Genomic DNA, 26811 nt, shown 5'->3' with positions numbered 1-26811 from the left:
TGATATTTTATCTAATCGCGATATGATTGTAAACACATCTGAGGCCTCGATTGTACCTGAGGAGACACTGGACAGCTTTGCCCTGGTTAATGCTGAGAACCTTCAGAAGGTTTTCTCCACAGTGAGACCCACCACATGTCCTTTAGATCCAATCCCTTCTTCACTCTTTAAAACACTTTATGGATTTTTTGAGGCTGAGCTTTTATACATGATGAATTGCTCTCTTCAGTTGGGTGTCTTCCCTGCTGCCTTTAAAACGGCGGTGGTGAGGCCCCTTCTGAAGAAGAGCAATTTGGATTGTAATGATTTTAATAACTACAGACCTGTATCCAACTTACCATTTTTAAGTAAAGTCTTAGAAAAACTTGTTTTTACTCAGATTACTGATTTTCTCAATGATAGACAGATCCTGGAGATATTCCAGTCTGGATTTAGGGTGAACCACAGCACAGAGACGGCTCTCCTAAAGGTTTTAAATGATCTTAGATGTAACTGGGACTCCCAAAAGCTCTCAGTCCTGGTGCTACTGGATCTAAGCGCAGCCTTTGATACAGTAGACCACGCTATTCTTTTAAACAGACTGAAACACATGGTGGGCCTCTCTGGTGCTGTACACAACTGGTTCACTTCATATCTCTCTGACAGAACTTTTATGGTGAGTATGGATACATGCTCCTCTAAGATCCATAAAATGACATGTGGTGTGCCTCAAGGGTCGGTTCTAGGCCCTGTACTTTTTAATTTGTATATGTTGCCTCTCGGCAGTGTCATCAGGAGGCATGGAGTGAACTTCCACAGTTACGCTGATGACACGCAGCTGTACATCTCCGTGTCTCCTGATGACACCAGACCAATGGATGCCCTTTTTAACTGTATCTTGGATATAAGATCTTGGATGGCAGAAAACTTTTTACAGCTTAACCAGGACAAGACTGAAGTTTTAATTGTCGGTCCTGAGGCTCAGAGAGAGAAACTCTTGTCTAAATTAGAGGCATTTTCACTATGTCCTTCGCTACAAGTGAAAAACCTGGGTGTTATTTTTGACTCTGAGCTTGGTTTTATCCCACATGTTAAACATGTAACCAAAATTGGATTTTATCATCTAAAAAATATAGCCAGAGTCCGCCCTATTCTCTCTCGGGCCAACACGGAGATGCTGATGCATGCTTTTATTACCAGTCGCATTGATTACTGTAATGCCCTGCTCTCTGGTCTTCCTAAGAAGAATATTTCAACTTTACAACTCTTGCAAAACTCGGCAGCTCGTGTGCTGATGAAGACCAGAGGGCGGGCCCACATTACACCGGTTTTAGAATCGCTGCACTGGCTCCCCGTGTGTTTCAGGATCGATTTTAAAGTTCTTTTATTGGTTTTTAAATGTCTTAATGGTCTTGGGCCTTCTTATCTCTCAGATCTGCTTTTACCATACGAACCCTCGCGGACCCTGAGGTCCTCTGGTACTGGCCTTTTGATTGTCCCTAAAGTCAGGACACATACTCACGGAGAGGCAGCTTTTCAGTGGTATGGTCCTCGTCTGTGGAACAGCCTGCCGGAGGAGCTCAGGGCCGCAGAGAACGTACATGTTTTTAAGAACAGGCTCAAGACCCACCTTTTTAATTTAGCTTTTACTTAGCGTTTATTTATTTTTTATGCTTATTTATTCTATCCTGTTATTCTATTATTAATTTAGGATTTACCTAATATTTTTTGATTTTATTCTTATTCATTTTTTAATCTTCTTACTCTATTTATATTTATATTTATATTGTATCCTGTTCTTATTTATTTTATCATTTTACCCTGTATATATCGTATTGCGTCATATCTCCAGTGTTTCCTCGGAGGGCGCTCTCTGCACCGGGGCTGTTATTGACCGTGGCTGCTGGGTCTCTGGGGTCCTCTCAGCCTGGTTGGGGGGCTCCTTGGCCTCCCTCCTGCTGTGTGCCCAGCCCGGAGGCTGCGGTCTGTGACCGGCTCCCGGTGCAGACGGCTCCCTGTTATAATGTTTCCTCACTTGGCTCATGCGAGCCCAGCCCAATTTTTACTCTTTAAGTGTGCGCGTGTGTGTATGTGTGTGTGGGTGGGGGTGGGGGGATATATGTGTATTGAGAGTGTGGGGAGTGAGTTGGAGGGTGGGGTGGGCTGCTTTTAACTATGTAAAGCACTTTGTGCTACATTTTTTCTGTATGAAAAGTGCTTTATAAATAAAGATTGATTGATTGATTGATTGATTGATTGATTGATTGATTGATTGATTGATTGATTGATTGATTGATTGATAAGCATCTCTTCCATTTAAATGTGGTCATCGCATGATCAGCTACCCTGCTTAAACCAAACACACACATCTTAATTCAGAAGTGGCTAAAGTTTATCCTAAAAGCTGATGGTTTGGTTTAAAAGATTTGCTATTGAGCATGTGGTTTTAAAGCTGTTTAAATTGAATCCATTTTGCTCATTTCCAGGACTCTGCTAGAGTACCTTTGATTCACAATTCAAAATATTGCATATTTATCTTATACTCTGCCACTTTGCCACTAACCCAACCTTCCTCTTATTGGCTGTCCCTGAGTCTGAGCTTTGTCCTCACAGATAGTACCAGAGTATTACACTAACTGATTCACAATTAGTATTACGCTCATTATTTGAAGATGGATCTATCTGTTTATCTACCTGTCTGCCTATAAATAAAACATATATAGATACATAGATAGAGTTTTAAAGTTTATTTTAAAATAAGGAAAACAACTATATCGAGTGCACTTAATTAAAGCATCTGTTTCAAGGCTGTTCACATGTGGGATATCCACTGAATTTTTAATATAATCTTTTCTGCTGTGTTTTTTTCCTGCCATATCACAGCCTTTTTTTTATTTGACACTTTTATGTCTTTCTCTTCATCTCACTCTGTTTTTTCTTAGATTTAACAGCGTCTCATACTGTTTGCATTTTCCTCCTGGTTTCCACCATAAGCACTGATCTGGGATGCTTTTTTTCATTTTATGAGCAGATCCTTATAAATAGTGATGTTTTTACTGTTGTTGGCATACGAGGGAGGTTTTGCCCTTACATACTATAACCAGATGGGTCAGTAAAATAGGAAAGGTACTATAGTGGGACCCCACACACTGAGGAGATCTCTTTATCCTTGTCCTGGAGCAAAGGACATTGATGTAAGTGAGAAAAAAACAAAGACGGAGGTTTGGTAAGGGAGGTAGGGTTGGGTGGGTTAGGTGGACTAAGATCAGTGAATATTTGGGGTCCAAAGCAAAGTCCCTGAAGAAGCCCTGGGCTTAACATTACTCCAATACTCAACATAGTTTTGTTCAGAAGAAAGGAAGCAGAAATGAAATAGCGGTTCACTTCAAACAGTTACTGAGGTAAAGATTTCAGGCTCGTTCTTTAAGCACAAAGTGTTGATGTGTTGCCATTCTTTTGCCAAGACTTTCTTAGTGACATTTTGCTTTGATAGAGCAGAAAGGTCAAAGTTAAAGACTGAGAAAGAGGATTTTCTGGTTAACTGTCTAATATCTAAAAATGTAAAATGTCTGCTTTTCTCTGTTCTAGGGGGCTGTTTATCACTATTCACGACCGTGGTCACATTGCTTCAATACTACAGAACTGGCCAGAAAAGGACATAAGGGTAAATAACTCAAACATAAGGTCAGCAGTGATAGAGTCATAAAAACACTGATGCAAAAATTATGTAATTATTTTTGGTGATCTTTGGCTCAGGTCTATTTTTCTGATGTCTTGTGGTCACCTGCTGTCATGTGTTCCAGATAGAGGAAAAAGTCTGGTACGATTGTTATTATATTCTTTTGTTCGCACACAACGAGACCGGGGAAAGCAAAACTGAAAACACTAAGACTATCAAAGTAAAACAGGAAACACAAGAGATGCGCAGAGACACAGACTGACACTGAAACAATCTTAAGTACAGACATGAAAACATCCTTCTACTAGACGTGACACAAGGAACACAGGGGAAGCACAGAGACAGAAACCAAGAGACCAGAAACTATAAATAACAATGAAATCAGAGACTATTAATGATAATTCAGAACATAAAATGCTGGGTCACAGACCCAGGGCCATGTCAGTTTGAAATGCATGGAGATTTACAGCATAGCAAAAAACCACTACTTTCAAATGTGTAGTGCTTGTGTGCTGTGTTAACACTAAGGGGTGTGAAAACAGAAAGAGAGTAGTGCTGTAGTGTTGTGGTGATTGATGTAGAACAAGCTAATGGGTGGTGTGTTTAACTTTACTCAACTTGAAAGCCGGCGAAGTGATTACCAGCTGGACGGAAGAATACTGGTGACTGAAATAAGGCAAGATGTGAAATATTTACGAGGTATGGAAATGTGCATGACCATGTGTCAGCTACATTGTGTTTTATATGGAGATTTCATGATGAATGAAAGATGGGACTTGACATTATTACATGACAGGGTTGTGAAGCTGGGAAGTATTGGCTTTGGTCCTTTTATGCAATTAAATAAATACTGACTGTTTGCTAATGCAAAGAAAATAAAATACTGAACCGTTTACTAAAGTATACTGAAGGTGTTTCTTTTAAAAATAAGACCATATACAAACCATAAGATGGTGATATTTAATGGTGAGATGCATGATTATCCATTTAATACAGTATGACTACACTAAATATTTCAAGATGATTAGAGGGGCTCTCTCTAAATCCAGTAGTCTCTGGGGCTTGGAAGACTTTGGCATTGATTCCCTTGACCCGTCTTACTGGCCAATTTCCCAAAAACCTCAACTATTTCTTTAATCTTGTGTATAGCACAACTATGTGCAAGTCATAATCTAGCCATATTTAGAATGACGACACCAGAAGGCATTCTTGGCATGTCAAATATACCTGCAGCCTCAGCCACCTGTTCGCAGCTGTCAACAGCAGGGCATTTACCTCGGCACTGACATGCCGCCTCTCGTTGTCAGGGTGGTCTTATGATAAGCTCGCCTAATATGCCCTACTTTAACAGAGGGCACGCTGGAGCCAAGGTAGCCATCCACTGACAGGACTTGGCTGCTTTTCTGTCACATATTAACAAGTGATAGAAAAAACAAGCTGCTAATGGTATTTAGTAAGGGTGCTGTGGATTTTAAATTCAGAAAGCTAGCGGCACTCTTTAAACATTCAGATTATGGGAGAAAAAGGCTGTTAAATCCTTGGGCCAGAGTTTTCTGCGTCATAGCAATGCTGGAAAAAAGAACTGAAGAAAAAAAGAAAAACAGAAAAACGCTCCAAATTAGGAACATTTTGCATTAAACTGTTCTGCTGCTGATATTAAACATTACACAACTGTTTTATATATAGATATATATACTGTGGAAACAACCCACTGAGAAACTTATCTCTTAATAAGTAAAGTGACTTGTGAGTGGAAAGCCAGGTGGTGTAGGAGTGCCTGGCTCACTCTGAGGAAAAAAACATGTTTTCTGGTAGTGGGGTGGACTTGTATTGATGAAGAAATTTGGAGTTGAAACAAAATAAGGTGAAGCAAAGTCATTTATTTAATCAGATTTAATGTGGCTAGCAAGAATCTGATATCCCCAATACGGGAAAAAAAAGGTTTGAGTGATTTCTTCTAACCAGAATGTAGCTGAACCACGCACAGATTTTTAATAAAAATAATAAGATAATAAGATCTCTGGTGTGACCTCTGTATGCTGTTTTTATGGCTGACAGTTTAATCTATTAACAGGCTGTGTGCGTGACGGATGGAGAGAGGATCCTCGGGCTGGGGGACCTCGGCTGCAATGGCATGGGAATCCCAGTTGGCAAGCTGGCCCTTTACACAGCCTGTGGAGGTATGCCACCACAGCAGTGCCTACCTGTCATGCTGGACGTTGGAACAGACAATGAGGTAAGAGCTGAGCTCTGAATATGACTGAGTCCCTACAGCAGCATCTTTTCTATCTTTTCTGGTACTTTTATAATACTCTACTGAATTGAAAAGAACTTAAACAAACAGACAGACATGTTGATTTGTGAGCTTTAGAGGTACTGCGAGGTGCATTTTGTAACCTTTGAGAGAGATATTTAGTATTAAACCCTAAGCAGTGCAAAATATGGCACACTTGGCTGTCTACATGGTTATGATGAAGAATGACTTCTGTATCACGGGCTCATTAAGTTGTTGTCTCTTGAAGTATCTTGTATCTCTTTAGAAGTATTTGACCTCTTGAAGTTGTTTTCGTTTGTGGCCATGGTGAAAAACGTCTTTTAAACTTCTCTCCCGTGTCATTTATCCATAAAGCCCAAGATTGTTCACGTTGGTCCAACAGTGTGGGGCTTTTACAGATTAAATTAAGGTATGTTTTTTTCAGGCACTAATTCAATAAAATAGCCTTGGGCTAGAGCGGTTAATCCCCCCATTGGTGGGCAAGACTAGAAGTCAGCCGAGAAAGGAAAACAAATCTCACACTTTACAACCAGGAAATACCCTTTACCTAACCAAGGCTAGCAGCTCCATTGATGGGTGCCAGTTGGGAAAGCACCTTTCCTCTTTGCCAGTTTGTGGGAGTAGCAGCCAACAGAGCTGTAGTCATCCATCTATGGACCCTGTTCTGCATGTCAGCAGCTCTGAAAGACGATGCAAACCGGGCATGGAGCACGTGTTTGTGTAGCCTTAAACAGACTAAGAATAGTCTTCGTGTGCTTCTATATATACACAACTTTTGGCCTTGGCTAAGGGCGTGGCACACTCAGATGCTTGTGTGCCCAGCACAGCTGAGATCCATCCGTCAGTAGATATCCTTCATTTTTCCAAGACCATCTTTGGATGACTCAGTCCTGGGCTTTAGTTTCATTCCAAGCAGATGTCTCAAGTGGATTAAGGATGAGACGTTTCAAAGAGTAGTGGAGTGCGCAAATAAAGTGTAGGAAGAAATATTAAGCAGCAGGAAGAAATTCAAAGAGCAGTAAGACTGGACAGAGGCCAAGAAAACCTTTGAGAACATGCAGGTGATGTCTTCTTTGATGAACTGTAGACAACATTTTCTCAGTGCAGTCGTCATCAGAGAATTTAGGCTCACAGCAAAAATCCCCTGTATAAGAACAACAAAAACACTGCTCTCTTCCTAGAAACCTCATAAAAAAAATATTACATTAGTCTTTTTCCTGCCATTTTAACTGGAATAAGTCATTCTTCCAAGTCCTGCACCTCAGTTCTTTATCTTTATAAGCCTGCTCTACCTTTTGACCTTTTCCCGTACTGTCATCGCTACAGACTCTAGTTTTCCACATTGAATCTTCTGCTCTGTTTAAGTGATGTTGTTTTAGGGTGATAATACTGTCTGCGGATCTTTGGGTACATGACAGCAGTTTTAGACATTTATGGGCATCACAGCACAGCTTTAACAGGTCTTTATAGAATGTCTTGATCCATACTTGCTCTTATCCCAGAGTGTCTTTTTACCTCATTCCAAAACAGTGACACAGTTTTTTGACTGCCTAAGTATGTGCCATCTTATAAAGTTCTTGTAGTACAGTGCTAATCTCAGTTCAGTTGGATGTTGATTATTTCAGAGATGCTTTGTTAGCTTGTACAAAGAGGAGAACTCAACATATCTCATATTTATATGTTCAGACTATTTTTATGTTTAAGATTGAAGGCCTTATGAAACAGATGGATTTTTTTTGAGTGTTGCTGCTCCATGTTGAGTCACATACACTGATAAATGTATTGCTTTTTCAAGTGACTTCACCACCACTGAATATTAGATTTATATTAATCTTCTTAAATCTTGAAAAGGAGCTCAAGAGTCTTTCTTTGTCAGCACATTCCTTTAATGTTGTGTTAGATATAAGATTTACTATACATGTCTGACACTCACAAACATACAGATATATATTTCTGCTGCTCATTCAACCTATGCATAGCTGTACAAGAGCTTTTGCTGTGGTCTGCCTGGCCATGGGTGACTTCCATTTTTCTGTTATTCTAAAGAGATGACAGAATAAATGAGACGTAATAGGATAAATAGACTGCTATGTGAGTGTGTACATGTGTGGTTCTTCAGGACCAGTTTGATATGGAAGGGAGGCTTGCCTGCTGCCACTGGTAACTCGCTTCACTCTGCAGGAATGATGGAAGCAGATGGAGGTGGAAGGCTATGTGGTAGTGGTAGCACTAGCTAATTATTAAAATGGCTGTTATTATGGGATTATGTGTGTCCTTGAGTGGATGTAGGGGTAGAGAGAGGCAGGCATCCATCCAAACAGTCAAGAATGCAGGCCCCCACAAGCTAGACATACCTCTGTTTTTTCTTTAAACCAAAAGTTCACATTTTGTGACACTGACTTATTTTCTTTCATGCCAAGAGTTAGATGAAAAGATTGCTGCCACTGTAAGGCCAGCAGCTTTACTGTTTAGCATAGCTTAGCAAAACCAAAGCACGTCTCTGTCCAGAGGTAACACAGTCAACTCACACCACTCCAACACCTTACATGGTAATCCGTACCAGCGTGTAAATTTGGTGTTTTAATCTGTTTCCACCTTTTCTGCTTGAGCTAAGCTAACCAGCCTCTGACTATAGCTCCATATTTGTCTTGATAACAAACATCAGAGTGGCTTAGACTACTGTGGGGCGTAGTTCTTCTTCCCTTATCTCCTTTCACTTATTTAATCATTAGTTATTATTAATCTCTGGCTCTCTTCCACAGTACGTCTTTTGTCCTGTCTCAGTCCCCTCACCCCCAAACTGGTCATGGCAGACGGCTGAGCCTGGTTCGGTTGGAGGTTTCTCCTTCCCACTGTCTCCAAGTGCATGAGGATAGGGGGCTGTCTGATATTTGGACTTTCTTGTTAATACTGTATTCCACAATACAAAGCATCTTGAAGCAACTGTTGTTGTGATTTGAATGCTTTATAAATAAAACTGAATTTAACTAACATTATATTGATAGTTTCACCTTATGAGAGGTGCTGAATCTAGCTATTTTGGTGGGCAGCTAAAAACCCTAGGTGGGTGAAAAAATTGTGAGTGAAAAAAAGACCAGAGGTTAGAGCAGCCAACTAGTATGGTGGAGGTTTCCTGTAGCATCCCTGAGATGAGTGCTTTTTGTATATAATCCACGACACAAATAAGGATTGTAAAACAACCTACAAATATTAAGAACCCTATTATTAAGAACTGGAAGCCAAGACTTTTTCGAGTGTTTTTTTGCAATGTTTTTTCCACAAACTCTCAAGTTTTCAAACTGTCCCAACATCTCCCTCTGTATATCTGTATGTCTCTGAGCTTCTGTACAGCAAAATCATTGAAGCAACACGATTGTAAACTCATGTCTTCACCACGGCGCAGCGTACCAGTTTACAAAAATCGAGAGGTGCACGATTGGCCGAAGCACAAAGATTGTGGCGCGCAACACAGAATGTGATGCCAAATTCGGCACACGACACGGCGAGCACAATGGCTCCATTATTTATGTGTTGCAGCTGTATGTTGCTTTCTTTGGACTGAAGGACAGCAGTCACTGCAGGAATTAGAATGCACTTTTATTCTTTATATGTTAGATTTAGTTGGCCTGGTGGTGTGCTGGTTAGCACTGACATCTCACAGCAGTGCTGGTTGTAATCAAAACTGGAGTCTTTCTGTGTGAGGTTTGCATTTTGTCTATGTACTCCAGCTTCTTCTCACAGTCCCAAGACTTCCCCCAGTTAAGTGGTGATTCTAAAATGGCTGTAGGTGTGAGCGACTGTTATGATAGCTTGGCGACCAGTCGAGTGTGTACCCTGCCCTTACCCTAGAACAGATGGGATAGGCTCCAGCACCCTCTGTGACCCTGAACTTAAAAAGTGTTTAAGATAATGGATGGATTGCGAGGAAGTGTTGAGCCCGCTCCTCCTAATAACTAGAACTGGACTAGTTTATGAGCATGCTTTGTAGCTATCTTGCTATTATTTTTTAAGCAGCACATGTGTGAGCTGTGTAAACTATAGTGAGACCCGGCAATAAAATATCTGTATCTGGACAGTTCTTATTGCTTTCTCGCACAGAGAAGATGCGAACAAAGCAGCTTGAGCTTGCAGGGAGAGGGTTTCAGAAACAGATACACAGCATGAAGGAAAGTAAACAGTTTCTCCAGTAGTCTCATTTTTTTTTCTCTGCTTCACCCTGTTATCTCCCCTGATTGTGTCTGTCTGTCTGTTTCTGGGTCTGACTCATGCTGAAATGAGAGTGTGATGTCATCCTGAACAATATGCTGTTTGTGCGAGTCCTGGGTGGGCTATCAGACTTCAGCGCTTGGGTGTCTTCTGGCTCAGACAGGTAGAAGATGTGCAGTGTTAATGTTCAGTTTTGTTTCACCTCTTATTCAAAGTTTAATGTTGTATGCGACACGTATATAAACTCAACTAGGCACAACAAGTCATTTGAATATAGATCTATATTATTATCTTGAAGTTGAAGTCTTTAGTGTGGAAACGAGTGAAATAGGAGCTCCTGTGTCTCACAAGCACAGACTGTAAAGCCATACACGAGGACTAATCCCCTCTGAGAGAAGAGGGCCTGCGCAGCACAAAGGACAGCTTAGCCAATCAGCAGCAGATAATCTGGGACAGAAAGACAACTCATGTCAACAGTTCAGCACAGTGTCAACGGGGTCAGAACACTTGAAAATCACTCACGACTTCTTCTCTTTCACCTTAAAAAGCAGGGGTTTGATTTTTTTGCAGTTACTAAATGAACTGAGTGACACAAAAAACTTTTGCTGCTCCCTCGGATATCAGGGATATCAGAACTCTTGTGGGACCACATGAAAATGTTTTGCTTGTTTTGGTTACAGTTGAACTTGGCCACTACTGCCAGGAAATGACTTGTCAACTTCAAATAAATATTGTCTTAAATAAGCTTTTTGAGCTGTTCTTGGACATGGTGACTATTGACCCTGCCATGGAAAGGTGGCTTCTCCCTTCTCCAAGCCGCGTTGATCGTAGTGCCACCCTTTAATTATCCATTTCCATAAGTAAAGGTCGTCTGTCCCAGCGAGGCATGACTGCACTGTGGAGCAGTTCCCCCAAATTTGGACATCACAAATGAAGTCAGTGTTTATAGAGTGCAGCACGTGTAGATTTAGCTAGAAATTGTTTTTTGTATTATTAGACACTGCATGTGACAGGTGCACCATGCTGGAGGATGAAAGACCTGAATTTGTGCTTCAGGTTGTGTTCTGAAAACACTTGTTATCACAGGATATTATTATTACAAATGTCTTAAATTTTAGTTCTCTTCACCCATCATTATCTATCATCTGAAGCAGGTTGTAGATCAAGCCAGAATGGTGGTGGGTGTAACTCAGGCTTAAGTAAGCAAAACTAGATAGCTATCGTTTGCTGGACGACGAGATACAAAAAACAAACCATTAATGATAAAACGGTTTCTCACTGTCGCCATCTTGGTATTGAAATAGACTTCACAAATGGGGGAAACAAGACCATGAAAACAAGGACATTGCAAGCTGAAACTTATTTTGTATCGAAACACATTTTGTCATGTTTGTTCTTAAAAAGTACTACTTTACACATTTACTTGATCATTTACAAAATGAACTTCATGACCTGAAAACTTGCAACTGAGCTCATGAATTCTCCTGAAGAGTGTTTACAGAGGTTTTCCTGCCAATTAATTTTTGTGTGTGCACACACAAAAATCAGCTTTGTCACGGACATGAGAGCAATTGTAATTTGTTTCCTCCATCCCTGACCATGTCAGATTTCAGGTGAAATATGCCCTGATGCATCAAAGCAGACTTTGTGGGCACTCTGTCACTCTAGTGAGGAATTTTGGTTCACCTAACAAACAACAGTGTCCCCCTCGCTCCCCGTCTCTTAAACACACACTTGCTTTTATCACTTCACTCAAAGGTCAAAGGTCAATCCTTCATTTCCTCAGCCTGAAGGGTCCCTTTGACTGTTTAGTTGCTGTACATTTAGAAAACAGTTTTTTTTTTATAGCTCACGCAGTCACACGTTTACATTCTTAGTTTCATTTGTCTCTACCATCAGTTGTTATCTTTCATTGTAAATGATGGAAAAGTGGAAATTTTTAATTGGATTCACTTTACAATCTTTAGTTAGAAAAAACCCCAAAACTACTGCATAGTTTGACAAAGAATAGGGTAAAAAAAATAGGCAATATCTCTGCTTCTGCAGTATCAGTTTAGGAGTGCTATTTTGCATAGCTTCAGTCTTCCTAGGATTTTTACGTTCCTCTCTCATGTGTTGCCCTTTCCTCTCCTTCCTGTGATTTTACAGGCTCTGCTGAAAGACCCTCTCTACATTGGACTGAGACATAAGAGAGTGCGAGGCCAGGCCTACGATGACCTGCTGGATGAATTTATGAAGGCTGTATCAGACAGGTATGGTCATATTTACCTTCAATTTATTATTTGCCCACTTCCTCTTTGGGGCCTGCTATCGCCATTTCAGCGCGCTGCGCTCTTAAAGGGAAAGCGTTAAGCAGTTTAGCATGGTCGGTGCATGCTTTACCATGCAGCCAAATTTCATGGGGTTCAGGGGTCTGGAATTTGAGTCACATTGATTCACCTTCTTTGAACTTTTCTGAAGTTTAGGTTGCTAAGAAATATTCATCAAAACTCTTGCTTACTGGCTGAGTGGTAGCATTGGCTTATTGAGAAGTGATCAGAGAGTCAGTGAAGCTTTTTATTTTATTGGCATGTTTCTTTCAGACAGATGACTGAAACCAGCTGACTAGCTATTGAGTAGGCAGCAACTATTCTGGACCTGTCCACAAACATTTGTTTCTTATTAATAAATCAAGATCGAGCTCTTTTCTTTCAAGGATAAAGGGAAAGCTTTGTTGTTTGTCATAAACTGGTTTATACTAAATGGTTGGAGAATGTGACAAAGAATGTGAAAGACGCTCACACAACTGGTGGAGACCTCTGGTTTGTGGAGGAATGTGCCTTTTCTGTGTGTTTACCCCAGTAATCCAGTGCAGGGAAAGTATCTGGTCGTGTTATTCCCAATCAAAGAGAATTTGTAATTGAGATCTGTGATGTCATGTTGACATGCAAAACCTTATTAGTGGTTAGCTTTGGCTTCTTTCACTTGGAGCCACAGTAAGGCACTGAACTATTTAGTGTCTTATATGGTCACTTACTTGATTTGTATTATCAGAGCTAAAGTTTATTGCTTTTCTGACCTAAAATTATTGTGGACGTGCTATTGCTTCTTGTTGGGACTGGTACCTCCTGTGTTTACTGGAGTCTCAGACATGTCTGTGTACCATGGAGCCATTACAACCACACACACACACACACACGGCTGGTAGAGCCTCATCCTAACCCAGGGAGGCTGGAGTCCAGAGGGAGAAGTCTGGGTCTGGGCCTCCTCCAGCTGGCAACAGCAAGCCACGACTCTAATAACCGGGTAGCTTCCCAACTACAGGGAACAGCAATGCTTTTTCCCCAAAGGAGCCAGATTGGCGGAAAATGAATAATTATGGGCTCAGAGATTCAATGAATGATTACAGCTCTGCAGTCTTTTAAGTAATATTCATGTTTAGTTTTCTAAGAAACTAAACGTGAACTAAAATACTCCAGATTGACTCATCATCAATAAGAAGAAGTCTTTTTAATCCGCTGTTTCAGAAATACTTCTTAGTTCGAAGGCAAATGGTTGGTGATGCAACCCGCTGTTTGATTTCAGGCCAGACTCCCAACTCCACAAAAGAATCAGGTTCAGTGGTGCTTTTGTCTGCTAGCAGAAATGAAAGTAATTATCTCATAATCTCATTGCTGCTGCACACACCCACAGCACAGGGTAAGCCACAGCTCTGCCGAGGTTCGGAAACTTTGAACTTCACATTTCTGCGCAGCATTTTGATAATTTACTTCAAACTTAGAAATCCACTTTCATTTCATTGCAACCGTCATTGCAGCGCTACAGGTTTTTTCCTTAAAAAGCTGGAAAATGATTTAAACTTTTTTAGACTCAAGTAAAAAAAGAATACCATTTTAAAAATGGCCATAAAAAGACCAAAACATAGGCTACCAGATTTAAATTTCTCTGCTTTCTACTTAAAGGTCAGCTCCTTTTGAACTACTGTGATTATTCAGGTACTGCTGTTACTTTTAGATGGCTACCTGCATACTCTGGTGTACCCTGGATTTCTTCCACTGTGTCAAAACAGTGCATCTCAATTTAAATATTAGTCCCACAGAGCCAAGTTTGGGGCAGACATCTTTTCTGTTGGATTTGTTAAGAATTATCTCAACTTTTTAGGTTGTTCTGTCTGTGGGTCATAGCCGCGTCCCATCACCAGTGGTGACCACCAGCACAAGGCCACGTGGGGTTGACACAAAAGAGTATCTTTGCCCTTTGTGCAAGTTTGTGGTCTATTGTGAAATCACAGTTGTCCACAGTGGTCTGAATGAGAAAGTTATCCAAACCCAGAGAGGTCACAATAAAGTGTTCATTACTTTAAAAGATAGATTTGGGCAAAAAAAAATAATAAATAAATAAAAATCAGATGAAGCCAGTGAGATAAACAAGTAAATGGAAATTGTTTGATTTAGATGCCATCTGTGCCATTTTAGTATTAGACACAGGAATTCAAAAAGGAAAGGCCTAAAGTAAGCTGTATTCAAGAATTCAGTCCTGTACTGGACCAACACACTGAGATGATAATGAATTATATTAAATAATGTATAATTAATATAACAGATAGCCGACTGAAATACTCAATTCAATTCAATTTTATTTATATAGCGCCAAATCACAACAAAAGTCGCCTCAAGGTGCTTCATAGATACAGAGAAAAACCCAACAATCATATGACCCCCTATGAGCAAGCACTTTGGCGACAGTGGGAAGGAAAAACTCCCTTTTAACAGGAAGAAACCTCCGGCAGAACCAGGCTCGGGGAGGGGTGGGGCCATCTGCTGTGATTGGTTGGGGTGAGAGAAGGAAGACAGGATAAAAGACATGCTGTGGAAGAGAGACAGAGGTTAATAACAGATATGATTCAATGCAATGCACACACATCCACATCTGCTTTGTGTTGTCACTGACGCTGTTCTTGCTGCCGCTGTCCTTACCTGATGTTTTTCACATATGCTTAGAGTGAGAGGAGATCCCAGAACAGAGCCATACAGCCAAGCATAAATTATTGCAAATGGGGAAAACAATTTTCCTTTGATTGTTTCAGTTAGGGTGACAATAATCAGATAAAAGTCAGTTTATGGAAAGTAAAAACAGACTAATAACCAGAAGGCATGGATCGTAGGAGGGGGAGAAAGACAATGGATAGGCCAAAAGTATTTGAGCTCGATTTGGAGACCTGCAAGGTGTGCCCAAAAAAGTTTTAGGGCCCTACCTGGAGACTCCTGTATGAAGAAACCATGCAGAGAGCTGAAAGAGGAGAAATCAAAAACACCCTAGGTGAATAAATTTCATTAAAAGACCCTTGGAGGCCAAAGTACTCTCTGACATACTATATAGTGTTGTTCATTTCATAGGAAGGGCTGTGCTATATTTTACAGAAATAGACTTAAGGGTATTTCATGGATAATTCTGACTAGCATGCAAAAACTATAGAAGTGCAATCAAATGTATTAAAATTTTTGAAATGAGAGACTAAGGAACAGCCAGACAGACTGATGGATGTATATATGGATAAAAGGACCAACAGAGGAAAAGAGAAAGAATGCAGAATGTGCCTTTTTTTTAATGACGGCTCAGGGATTTGAGGAAATAATGTGTGCTGAGAGATGCTTGCTCTCTGGAGAGTGAGAAGGGGCTGGGAATTTATTAAGGCCTCAGCCACAAACCCCTGTAGGGACGGAGGGAGCAGACAGCCGTGTGTGTGTACACAAACACACGTGTATGTACACTGGTTCGACAGCTGTGTTTGGACAGAGCACCGTTGTCCGTGACCTTCTTTGCTGAGGTCCACCTTGGCTCTTGCAGCCATCATGAATGCACCAAAAGAAGTTCAAATCTTCTCCTCTGATTTCAGTCTCCCCCTCCTCGACCAGTGCGAGCATAAATGACTTCCACCTACTTCCTCTTAGTGGAGAGTCAAGTTTCATTAAGTCTCAGATGAAGCCAGATCACATTTCCTGTGGGAGCTGGGTCACTCGTTAACTCCTCAGAAATACAGACATAACACCAAACGTCTGAGTGATTCGCCACATGGGAATGCGTCTGTCGGCTCTTGTCTCTCTTTTTTTATATACTGTCAAACATTAATATTATTGTCGTAAGCACTTACTCTCAATATATTAGACTGCTTTCGCAGTAAGTGCCAAGAGACTATAAAATCTGAAAACAATGAGCCTGAGAGTCTTTCCTTTTCTTTTTCTGACAACATTTTGTCACAAATCACAGGGAAAAGAAGGTTTTAAGTAAAAATAGGACCTATTTTTTTCTAATCCACTAGCTCAGATTCCTGTCCCATGAAAGGAAAGCTTGGGCTGTAGGCTTTACTGCCTGTGTGGTTGTTTCCTGTTTTTATACATTTAAATTGACTAAAACACCTGCTTTCACATGATCATTTATATTGTTGAATTGGAGGATGAATGATTGGCTTACACTAAAAGCTAGCACTAATATAGCAGAATCTTCAAATAAGCTTTGAAAACCAGTTTTCTCAGTCAGCATCAGAAACCTCTAAGAGCATAATCAAGGAATAAAAGAGACAACCAGTGGTGTAGGATAAGGATGGTATATAAAATTTGAGGGCTGATGACTGTCCTTTGCTTAGTCTTACAGTTGAAAATGATGTATTGGTTTAAATAAAACAGTAACTTTCATATGAAACTCTATACCAGACTAAACAATGACTATGTGCCACAAGTTGCTGTTAGCTACTGTTCTGGTTCATGGTGTTAAAGTCCATCTTTTGTATACAGTCTTTGGTTTCAGCCATAGGAGAATTGACACTTTTCACTGTCTTGTTTTACATTCTTAAACAGCTGTTTGATTTTTCCTACCCTCTGTCCCATTTTGAGGGCTTTCCCACGAGGCCCTTTCTGGTACTCAGAAACTCTGTGAACAGACACCGCTGTTGACAATGCAAGGCTCCAAGACCAAACGTGACCTTTCACCCCTATCCAGAGAAAAAAAAAGTCACTGTTTTATATAATGTAGATGAGCATCAAGTCGCAAAACCTCCCAGCAAGTCCTGTTCTTCATTTTGAATTGTAAGGTTCTTACGCACTACATTTCAGCATTTCAAAGCTGAACTTTAAAGCAATAGTAAATGCAAGAAACATATAAATTATTTTACAGTATATTAGTAGGATTCATAATTATACTTCATACAAATAACTGTAAAACTAAATGACACTGAGATATTATCAACGTTACATTGACCCTTTTTTCTGTGTTGTTACCCAGGCAAAAAAGTACACATTAATTAAAACAACATGTGAGTTGCCCTCAAATACCAGCTTTTTCACTCCTTGTTCTCAGCATTTACTACTCTCCTGTTTCTTTTTACGGCTCTTTGTTCCAGTGCTGATGCCCACTGACTGTTTCATTGATGGTGTTACTTAAGTTTAAAGTGGACTTGAATGACTGATTAATTTAATTGCTGCCAACCCGTAACAACCGATGGCACAGGATCCACAGTGGAACCTTCTGTTTAAACGTCTGCATTTTGTTTTTGTACAATTACGGCTCATTCTGCGTTAGCACAGCCTGTGCACCTCTCCCCAGTTGTGCTCAGAGATTAATGCATTTTTCACAGCACAGTCAGGAGTATGGCGAATGTTTTTTCATCTTTTGGGTGGGCCTGGGCTTGGTTAGGTTTCTGCCCTTGATACTTTAAAGCAGACATAAAAGCAAATCCTGCTTCTTTGTCCAGTTTTTTTCCTCACTTTTTCAATTCAGTTGGAAAAGCAGTACATTGTCAGGTTTCAGCAGGTCATCAAGAAAAAAAAACAGATTTTCACAAACGGCCTCCAATGTGAGCTGTGTTTTAAGCAAGGCACACAAATATATGCTGTCAGAAACACTTCCCCTATCTTTATTGGAGCAGGAAGATGCTCGTTTCTTTCTGCCACAACCACAGAGAGTCAGTCTGTAGTTTATGGTCAGTGAATGCACATAAATATGCGTGTGTTTCCAGCTTAGTCATTCTGAAATATCTCTCAAAAGACCTGTCTTGAATTCAGATCTTGAATCCAGATCTGTCAGCGCTTTGACGGTTTTGCTGAGAATAGTTGCATTGAGTGAGCACTATTATCCCCTCACAGAGGACTACGCTCCCTCTGCTCTACGTGAACTGGTGTGACCTCTCCGGCAGAGAGTTACACCAAACCGTACCAGAGGGCGCTGTGCTGGCGATTGGGCAAGGCCACATCTATCCTCGCCCGTCGCCTGTCTCCTTTTTCCTGAAGCCCAAACACAATGAAAAGTTTATAGCTGCCTTCTTGGCCTCATTATCCCTCCTCTTTGCACAGGCTCTCAGTGCTTTAATGCTGCTCACTGCTTTATAGAAAACACATTTCTCTCTTCAGCACTGCTGTAGTCTTGGCAGTAAGTCAGCTACACTGTCAGTCTCTACACAAGACATTGGTGGCTGCAGCGAGGATTAACACTGACCAAGGAATGGCACTCTCTCACAAGGACATCAGGTTTTATTACAGCTGAACTCAGGTTGCTTCTCATGCGTTCTTTTACAGCCTCGCTTCCGCTCAGCTCCATCCTCCGCCGTCCTCCAAATCTAAGCAGTTTAGCAGCCACTGGAACAAGTGGGAAACAGCTTTAGTGAGACGTCTGCGTAACAGCGCAGACAATCTCACACCTTTGTGGTCCGAGATGGGAGTTTTATGAAATGACTGAAAAGGGAGAGAAAAAAGAAAGTGAGGAACTTGGATTTTAAAATGTCTGGCCTCTCTCTCTGCTCAGTTCACTGACAGGGCTGCAGGTGTTAGAAGAGACTCGCTCTGTTTGCTTGGCCTGTCCCCAATTTCCTCCATCACTCAGTTGCTGAAACATGAGCTCTGCTTTTCATACGGGTTTCGGACAAGCTCACCCTTTCCTAATGTTCCTATGGTCTTGAAACTGACTTAGAGCACAAGCAATTCTCTGCTGTTCTTGAATACTCTTAGAGAGTCGCATAACTTAAAGCACTTTGATGCAGTAATCTCACACATCTTTTGTTAATGTGAGAGTTTCAAAGTCTGCTGCAGGGTCTTACTTGTAACGTTACTTAGTGCAAGGCTTTTCTTCAAAGAGAAAAAGCTGCATGTTTGGAGCTAGTGGACATTCATGGATAGCAGCTACTAGCTTCATGTGCTACTGCTTCACAATCATTACTATAGATTCCAGCTGTCTTCATTAAAACACCATTACAAAATAAAATAGAATGGCAAAGCTCTCAGCTCTCTACCTGCGACTGTATACATCTGTATCTGTTTTAGTCTTCTTCCTCACAGAAGAACGGGGCAAAGCGAATGTCTGGGAGCAAATAAAAACACAGCTATTTACAGTGTGTGCTTAGGTAAGAGTGCCATCTCATTTAAAAATTCAGGAATCTGTGTTTAGGCAGGTGTGTGGTTTCTTGTTTTTTCACTTTTATGACATCGATTCATGCGATGTAACTCAAAGTTGGTGGGCTTGTTGCATTTGAGCCCAAGGAGTCTGAAGTTTTTTGGATGAGAGATGTGCTTTTTTTTTGCTTTTTTAAGAGAGTATAATTTGGTGTAAATTATTTAAAGACTGTATTTTACATAAAATGCTTAAAAAAGAAAGGATTAAGAGCCATTGTGACAGCTGTTTCTTACAAAATTAGAGAAGTTCGTGATTCTTGACTACAGAGCTATATCCTTGAAATTTCAGCATAGATGGACTTTTTAGCACTAGCTGGACCATCTAGAGCTGTCAATAAAGTTCAGCTTTGAATGCAGCATCATTCACCCAGTTTACTAAGTGATAAACACAGAGGAAACTCAGAATAAGAAATTGAACGTAATACTTCTTCTTCTTTTGGCTGCTCCCTTTAGGGGTCACCAAAGGGGCTTGTCCGCTAGTCAACAGAACCGGTGGTGTTCATTGTTAACCAGTGTATGGAAATCTTATTCTTCATGATCTGTATGTCTGCTTTAGTAAAGATTTTAGGGTAGATGCTAGAGCTGGGCGATAGAACGATAACGATATGTATTGCGATATAACTTTTACTCGATAGAGAAATTACGCTATCGCGATAGACCTCGCCGCTCTTGTCCTCAAAAAAAAAAAAAAAAAAAAAAAAAAAAAAAAAAAAGGTCAGCCAATCCAAATTAAGTAGCGCAGAGCCGAACCAATCACAGCCGCAGCGTCACGTAGCGTGACTTGTTACGTACAGCACAAGTGCCAAGCCGCACGTGTGTTTGTTTGGGAAGCAGCCAGCGGGTAATGGAGGAAATGAGCGTGACCGAAGAGAAAACAGATGATGGTTCCAATGCCGGAGAGATTGTCAAACGGAAGAGCCATAGAAGTTCCGTAGTGTGAAGGTATTTCGGCTATTTCAAGTCTGACAAAAAACAGAGTAGCGTGCACTGTAAATTGTGCCGAAAACAAGTCTGGAAATACAATAAACTGGTGCATGCGTCACACTGTGCGCCACGTTATTGTTTCGGTGAAATGAATTTCTACAATACTGTTACTGTTAATTCTACTCTCTGCAGTGTTTAGATGCTTACATATACACACAGTTACTGTCCGTCCACACATACGACTCGGTTCTGCTTCTATGCCCCAGCTTTGTTTACTTTTTCCCACCGTGGCTTCTAGACTTCTGATTGGCCAACATTTCGGCACGGTTAGGAATCTAGCGCCACCTGCTGCTTTGGCATGTTCATAGCAGCGTTTTCCTTCATTTCTGCCTTTATGTGTGGACGGGATTATTTTTTAAAACGAAAACGGAAAATCTCAGTTTTCAAAAATACCCGTGTACGTGTGGACGTAGCCTCAGTCTCTGACTGGAAGCGCTAATTCGTCATTCGGCTTTTGTCAGACTAAAGTAACTGTTAAAACTGTTTGAAAAGCTCAGCTATACAACAAGGAGAGATTGAGATTTTCCTTTTAGTTCTCAGTTTATTTGATATTGACAAAAGTTAGTCAGTTTTGTCTGTTCTTCTGTAAAACAAACTAAGATTTATTTTTAGAATTAATATTTTGTTTCTAAGTGGAATTGACAATTTAGTCTGTTTCGTTTGTTCTATTTTGAAACTTAAACGCTTTAGCGGCTGCCTTTTGTGTAGTTTGCAATATTTGCCTTTATTTATCTGAAAAAGTCTCATGTTCCTTAAGTACATCTACCCTGTTGAACTTATTATGGGAAATAAATATTTAAATAAAAACAAGCTGCTGATTATTTCACATTTTACTTGTGAGCAACGGCACATTTAAATCTTACAAATATAGTTATTTGGCTTATATCGTGATAGATATCGTTATCGCCTGAAATGAAAAAAACATATCGTGATATGAAAAAATCTCATATCGCCCAGCTCTAGTAGATGCCCATCCTGATGCAAACCTCCACATTGTTACAGGCCTGGGCTCAATACTGCTGTAGGAGTACACTGGCTTGTAGCCCCTCATGGTTGGGTTAGGAACTGATGCTTAATGGAAACCAAGAATTTAAATACTAATTAAACTGGTACAAAAACCCTAGAAAACTAAAGAGGATCAGAACTCAAATAACATAGCAATAATGAAATATAAGCAGAAATAAAAAATTTACATAAAAATAATCCAAAGTGTCAAAGACGGGTAACACTTTAAAAAAAGAAAACAAGCTCGAGTATGCTGATAACAAACACCAGGCCAAGCTTTCCTTCTCCTACATCTGCAAACCTTTTTCTGCTCTCCAAAAATCAGGAAATCCCTGAAAGACATGGAAACTTTCATTTGGCTGCTTTATCTTGTTTACAGATGTGAAATGCTGGGCTGATGTTTGGTTGGTTGTTTAAAGTTTTTTGTAGGAGCTCATAAGCTCTGGCTCCTGTGTTGATTGCATGTGATAGGCGGTCCAAGCCCAACACTGCTCGGTGTTCTTTTGCTCCGATCTCACCTTTTTTGTGACTTTTATTGGATGTTTGACCTCTCTCACTGAAGCTCATTGTGACCAGCTGTTGTACATTTTACAAAGCAGTGCTCTTCTGTAAGCTGAGACCTTCAATCAGTTGTTAACTTTTTGCACCAAAAAGCCAGCAGTGCTGTTGCCGAGCACCTCCCTCTGGAGTGAAAAAAATGCTCTTTGTACACGTGTGGGCTGAATTTGAGATGTTAAGATAGCGACTCTCCTTCCCCTGCTCCTTTTCATCCTCCGTTTTGGCTCAGCCTGATGTAATGCGGCTCTTGTGTTCACAGGTATGGAATGGACTGCCTGATTCAGTTTGAAGATTTTGCCAATGTGAACGCTTTCCGCCTATTGAGCAAGTACCGCAACAAGTACTGCACATTCAACGATGACATCCAAGGTAACACACGCACACAAGGATGGATAAACCAGTTGTCAGTACAGCTGATACAAATCTGAGGAAAAACACCAGATGTCAAAACCAAACTGCCCTTCAGCTCTTGTATTTTTTAACTTTCCAAAAGTTTTCCCTTTGACTTTTTCATTAGCATCCTTAATAACCAGCCCTAAGAAGACTAAAAAACACTTAAGTTAATGACAGCTTTCCTGCTATGTAAAAAGTGGGCAGCTTTTTTTTTTTAGCTGTAGGTACATTTCTACTGCTGAAGGGAATGTTACTGCAGAGTCACAGTCTCTACTTTTACATCACTGAGGGCAGCTAATTGCACATGAAAAACAGTCAGACTTTATAAGGATAGTAAACTCCTACTTTAACTTCAGGTTTTATACTGAATACAGTAAAAAAAAAAATTAAGTCAATAGGAATAAAAACAAGCAGTAACAATAATCAGTCAGCACTGAAGTTTGCTCCTGGAATATCTGCTCACATTCTGCTCTACTTACAGCCTCTTTGGATTCTGTAAGGTGTTGTTAAAAAAATTCAGTTACATTTCAATTCAATTGTATCTTTTTTCTATAGTGCAGAATCACAACAGCAGTTGCCTCAAGGTGTAAAAACCCAGTATACAATACAATACACAATAATACAGAGAACCCCAACAATCAGATGGCCCTTTATGAGCAAGCACTTGTGACAGTGGGAAGGAAAAACTCCTTTTTAACATGAAGAAACCACCAGCAGAACCAGGCTCAAGGAGGGGCTGCCATCTGCTGCTACCAGTTGGGGATGAGGAGAGAGGGACATAACAAAAGACACGCTGTCAAACCGACCCAGAGATTAATAATAACTAATAATTAAATGCAGAGTGATGTATAAATACAATAGAGTGAAAAGAGGTTAGTAAAGTAGAACTAAGCGTCAGCCTAGGCCTATAGAAATGTGACTACGCTTGGGTTCAGGGTCGCCTGATCCAGCGCTAACTAGAAGCTTAGGCTTAAAAGCAAAGTTTTAAGCCTAAGCTGAAAAGTAGAGAGGGTGTCTGTGTCTCAAATCCAAACTGGGATCTGGTTCCACAGAAGAGGGGCCTGAAAGCTGAAGCCTCTGCCTCCCATTCTACTTTCAAATACCCAAGAACCACAAGTAAGCCCGCAGTCTGGGAGAGGAGTGCTTTATGGGGTGATATGTTACTATGAGGTCTTTAAGATAAGCTGAGTCCTGATAAGAATGAGTCAGAAAATCTCAAAAATAGTTATTAGATTCTATTTAAAAATGTCTCTCAAAGCAGAGTTCTCCTGGCCTCTGAGCAGCAGACTCAGGTTAGCAGTCTACCCTCATACATGCCTCTGCTGACTTATGTTGAGAGTCTTGTCACTTGCTTGGCTTTGCAGTCAAAATGATGCAGTGTCCCCAGAAAGTTAAATGCACACCTCACCTCTCAATATCTGGGCTCTATACCACTTTGGTGTCCTGCAATAGCTCATACTTTAGTTATCATTCAGCTAAGATTGGATGACACATGACGTGATCATGTGACAGGCTCGCATACAAAGTCTCTTATCCCATGTGTCCCGCTTGGTTATGGAATCATGTTTCTATCACACAGAATGTAAAACTGGTAAAAAAAAAAATCCTGTGAAGCTGCATTATCTCCAAGCACTAAAGTTCCTCTGTCTTAATCTGCAGGTACTGCTGCAGTAGCAGTAGCAGGACTACTGGCCGCCCTTCGCATCACCAAAAGCAAAATGAGTGACCATACCGTCGTGTTCCAAGGAGCAGGAGAGGTGAGTGCAAAATTCATTCTGAAGAAGAGACTTGTTAATGCTGACAGAACATACCTAATTCTGCTGTAAAAAGAGAGCACCAGCACTCTGACTAGTGAACAGTACAGTGATTTCATTACCATTAATCAAACTGTTCTCAATCCTCTTCACCACAGTTAGCAGCACTTTCTAACACAAAGAAAACATTACGGTTTAATATTCTTTTGTGAGGTTGATGCGATTTTATGGCAGGATTAGTCATGTGAAACTAAATCTGCCAATCAGCTGTTATCCTTTCTGTCTGCTCACAGGCAGCGATGGGGATTGCTGAACTGATCACCATGGCCATGGTGAAGGAGGGGCTCTCCAAAGAGGAGTGCATGAGAAAGATCTGGATGGTTGATTCTAAAGGTCTCATTGTCAAGGTACCTTACTTAACCTGCAAACATCTGTTATAAACATGCATATTTAACTCAGACCCATTCTTTTTTCTGTTCTCTGACGTTTCTACTAATAACTGAATACCTTTAATTTTCATTCTTAGGGTCGGGACCACCTGACTCATGAGAAAGAGAGTTTCGCACATGAGCACCCACAGATGAAGAAACTGGAGGATGTGGTGCGGGAACTGAAACCTACAGCTATCATAGGTAAAACATTGTATGATGTTATCTGTCACCAATGCATTTGTAGACTACAGTGAGAATGTGAGGTCATTTTGAATATGCTGAAAATGAAGACTAAAACAACTAAAAGTTGCCAAATGGAATAAACAGCACATTACTGTCCCAGGTGTGGCAGCTGTTGCTGGAGCCTTCTCTGAGCAGATCATCAGGGACATGGCCTCGTTCAATGAACGCCCCATCATCTTTGCCCTCAGCAACCCGACCAGCAAAGCTGAATGTACTGCTGAACAGTGCTATACATTCACAGAGGTGCTGAAGACTGTGCATCCCAATGCGTGTCCAATTTGAAGGATCATCCCTAATGAAAACAGGCATTGTAAATACTTTATAAATACTTTTCTGTGATGCAGGGGCGTGGCATTTTTGCCAGTGGTAGTCCATTTGATCCTGTGACACTGCCTGATGGGAGGACCTTCTACCCAGGTCAGGGAAACAATGCCTACATCTTCCCTGGTGTGGGCTTGGGCGTCACTGCCTGCTCATTGCCGCACATTACTGAGGAAATATTCCTCATTGCAGCAGAGGTGAAACATTCACTCACACAGTCTATAGTCTATATGCATCCTTTTCAATTTGTTGTGCTCTCTGTTAGTACCTGCTCTTTCTTTGCTTTGAAACAGGCTCTTGCTCAGCTGGTGACTGAGGAGCACCTAGCAGAGGGAAGACTGTATCCTCCTCTCAGCATCATCAGGGATGTCTCTTTCAAACTGGCAGTCAAGGTGAGCTCAGCAGATGCACACAGTGCAGGAGATACATCTTGTCATATCTGGGTGCAGTTATATGAAACAATGAAAACCTATGTGTTACAGATCATGGAGTTTGCCTACAAGCACAACATGGCCACACTTCGCCCTGAACCGTCCGACAAAGGAGCCTATATACGCTCGCTGTCCTACAGCTGTGACTATGATGACTTTGTTGTTGACTCGTACCGCTGGCCTGAGGACAGCATGAGTGTGCAGTCATGCAAACTTTAATGCACTGGATATAGAGACCAGGCAAACCCTGGGAAGGCATGGTGACTACTGATGTGCACTGTCATCATCAAGATGTGATGTTGGGATATGAGAGAAGCTCTGTTTAGAATTTTCTTATTGATATGCGTTACTGTGAAATAAATGACGACAACACATAAATATTGAAAAGCGCTGGAATTTTTTAAAAAAAGTACTGGAAGACAAAGCAGTCATGAAGTGTTGTACCAAAGGCATCTTTTCACAATAATCTGAGGAAAGTCTGTAACATGATGTTGCATTATGACTGTACCAGTGGAAATCAAAAAATTCTTTCTCAAATAAACATTGTTTGATTAATATTTTCCATGTTCAGTGATCACATTTGTACTGACAAAAGGGCAAAGATGGACAGAGACTTTGAATAAAACCTTCACTGAGTTTTGTAGAGAATCGCTGTGTAAAAGGTCCTGCCACTGAACGATATGGTGCTCTGCCTCCCTCTAGGGGCCACCTTATGTCATTGCAGTGGAACAGGGAGCTTAAACATATCTTGGCTTTTGAATCACCTTTCTCTATGTATGTTTTTAGTAATGTAATTTGAGCTGAAAACCCGTTTGGCGCATATTTGTTAATAGCAAATTCAAACAAAGAAATGCATTCACAAACTGTGTCACGCAGAAAAAAAGAGGCACACATGTATCAAAGAGCCAAATTCAATCCAAATATTTTATTGTCCAGCTGTGATTTGCTGTCCTTCTGGTGCCTTTTGAATTAAATTGAGGAGGATTTTACATGAATTAATTAATCAATCACTCGCCAGACAGTCAGTACCAGAGGCCATGGTGAGCCCACTGCCAATCCCAGTCTGAAATCAATAAAGAAACAACCAGACCAGTCAGCATCCAGTGTTCAGCGTCTCGCCCGGGGCAAAAAAACTG

At 40.8% G+C, this 26811-nt stretch overlaps 1 protein-coding gene across 1 annotated transcript in view; it reads left to right on the top strand.

Annotated features, from left to right (window-relative positions):
• Positions 1 to 26232, top strand: part of me1 (malic enzyme 1, NADP(+)-dependent, cytosolic) — an 82778-nt gene extending 56546 nt beyond the window's left edge. Inside the window, exons 4-14 of the mRNA XM_085290851.1 lie at positions 3568 to 3643; positions 5733 to 5894; positions 12288 to 12391; positions 22362 to 22471; positions 24155 to 24252; positions 24543 to 24656; positions 24776 to 24881; positions 25024 to 25166; positions 25268 to 25441; positions 25538 to 25636; positions 25727 to 26232. Of these exons, the coding sequence (XP_085146977.1) occupies positions 3568 to 3643; positions 5733 to 5894; positions 12288 to 12391; positions 22362 to 22471; positions 24155 to 24252; positions 24543 to 24656; positions 24776 to 24881; positions 25024 to 25166; positions 25268 to 25441; positions 25538 to 25636; positions 25727 to 25894 (1354 nt within the window). The 3' untranslated portion in view covers positions 25895 to 26232. The remainder of the gene's footprint in view (positions 1 to 3567; positions 3644 to 5732; positions 5895 to 12287; positions 12392 to 22361; positions 22472 to 24154; positions 24253 to 24542; positions 24657 to 24775; positions 24882 to 25023; positions 25167 to 25267; positions 25442 to 25537; positions 25637 to 25726) is intronic.
• Positions 26233 to 26811: the final 579 nt, after the last annotated feature.

Source organism: Mchenga conophoros, linkage group LG11 (genome assembly GCF_057382185.1).
Source record: "Mchenga conophoros isolate Kocher_MC1m ecotype Shallow Benthic linkage group LG11, M_conophoros_male_GT1.1, whole genome shotgun sequence".
In the NCBI taxonomy this organism is placed as follows: Eukaryota; Metazoa; Chordata; class Actinopteri; order Cichliformes; family Cichlidae; genus Mchenga; species Mchenga conophoros.
The sequence above is the reverse complement of the archived record's forward strand: the minus strand, read 5'-3'. Positions and strand labels throughout refer to the sequence as shown.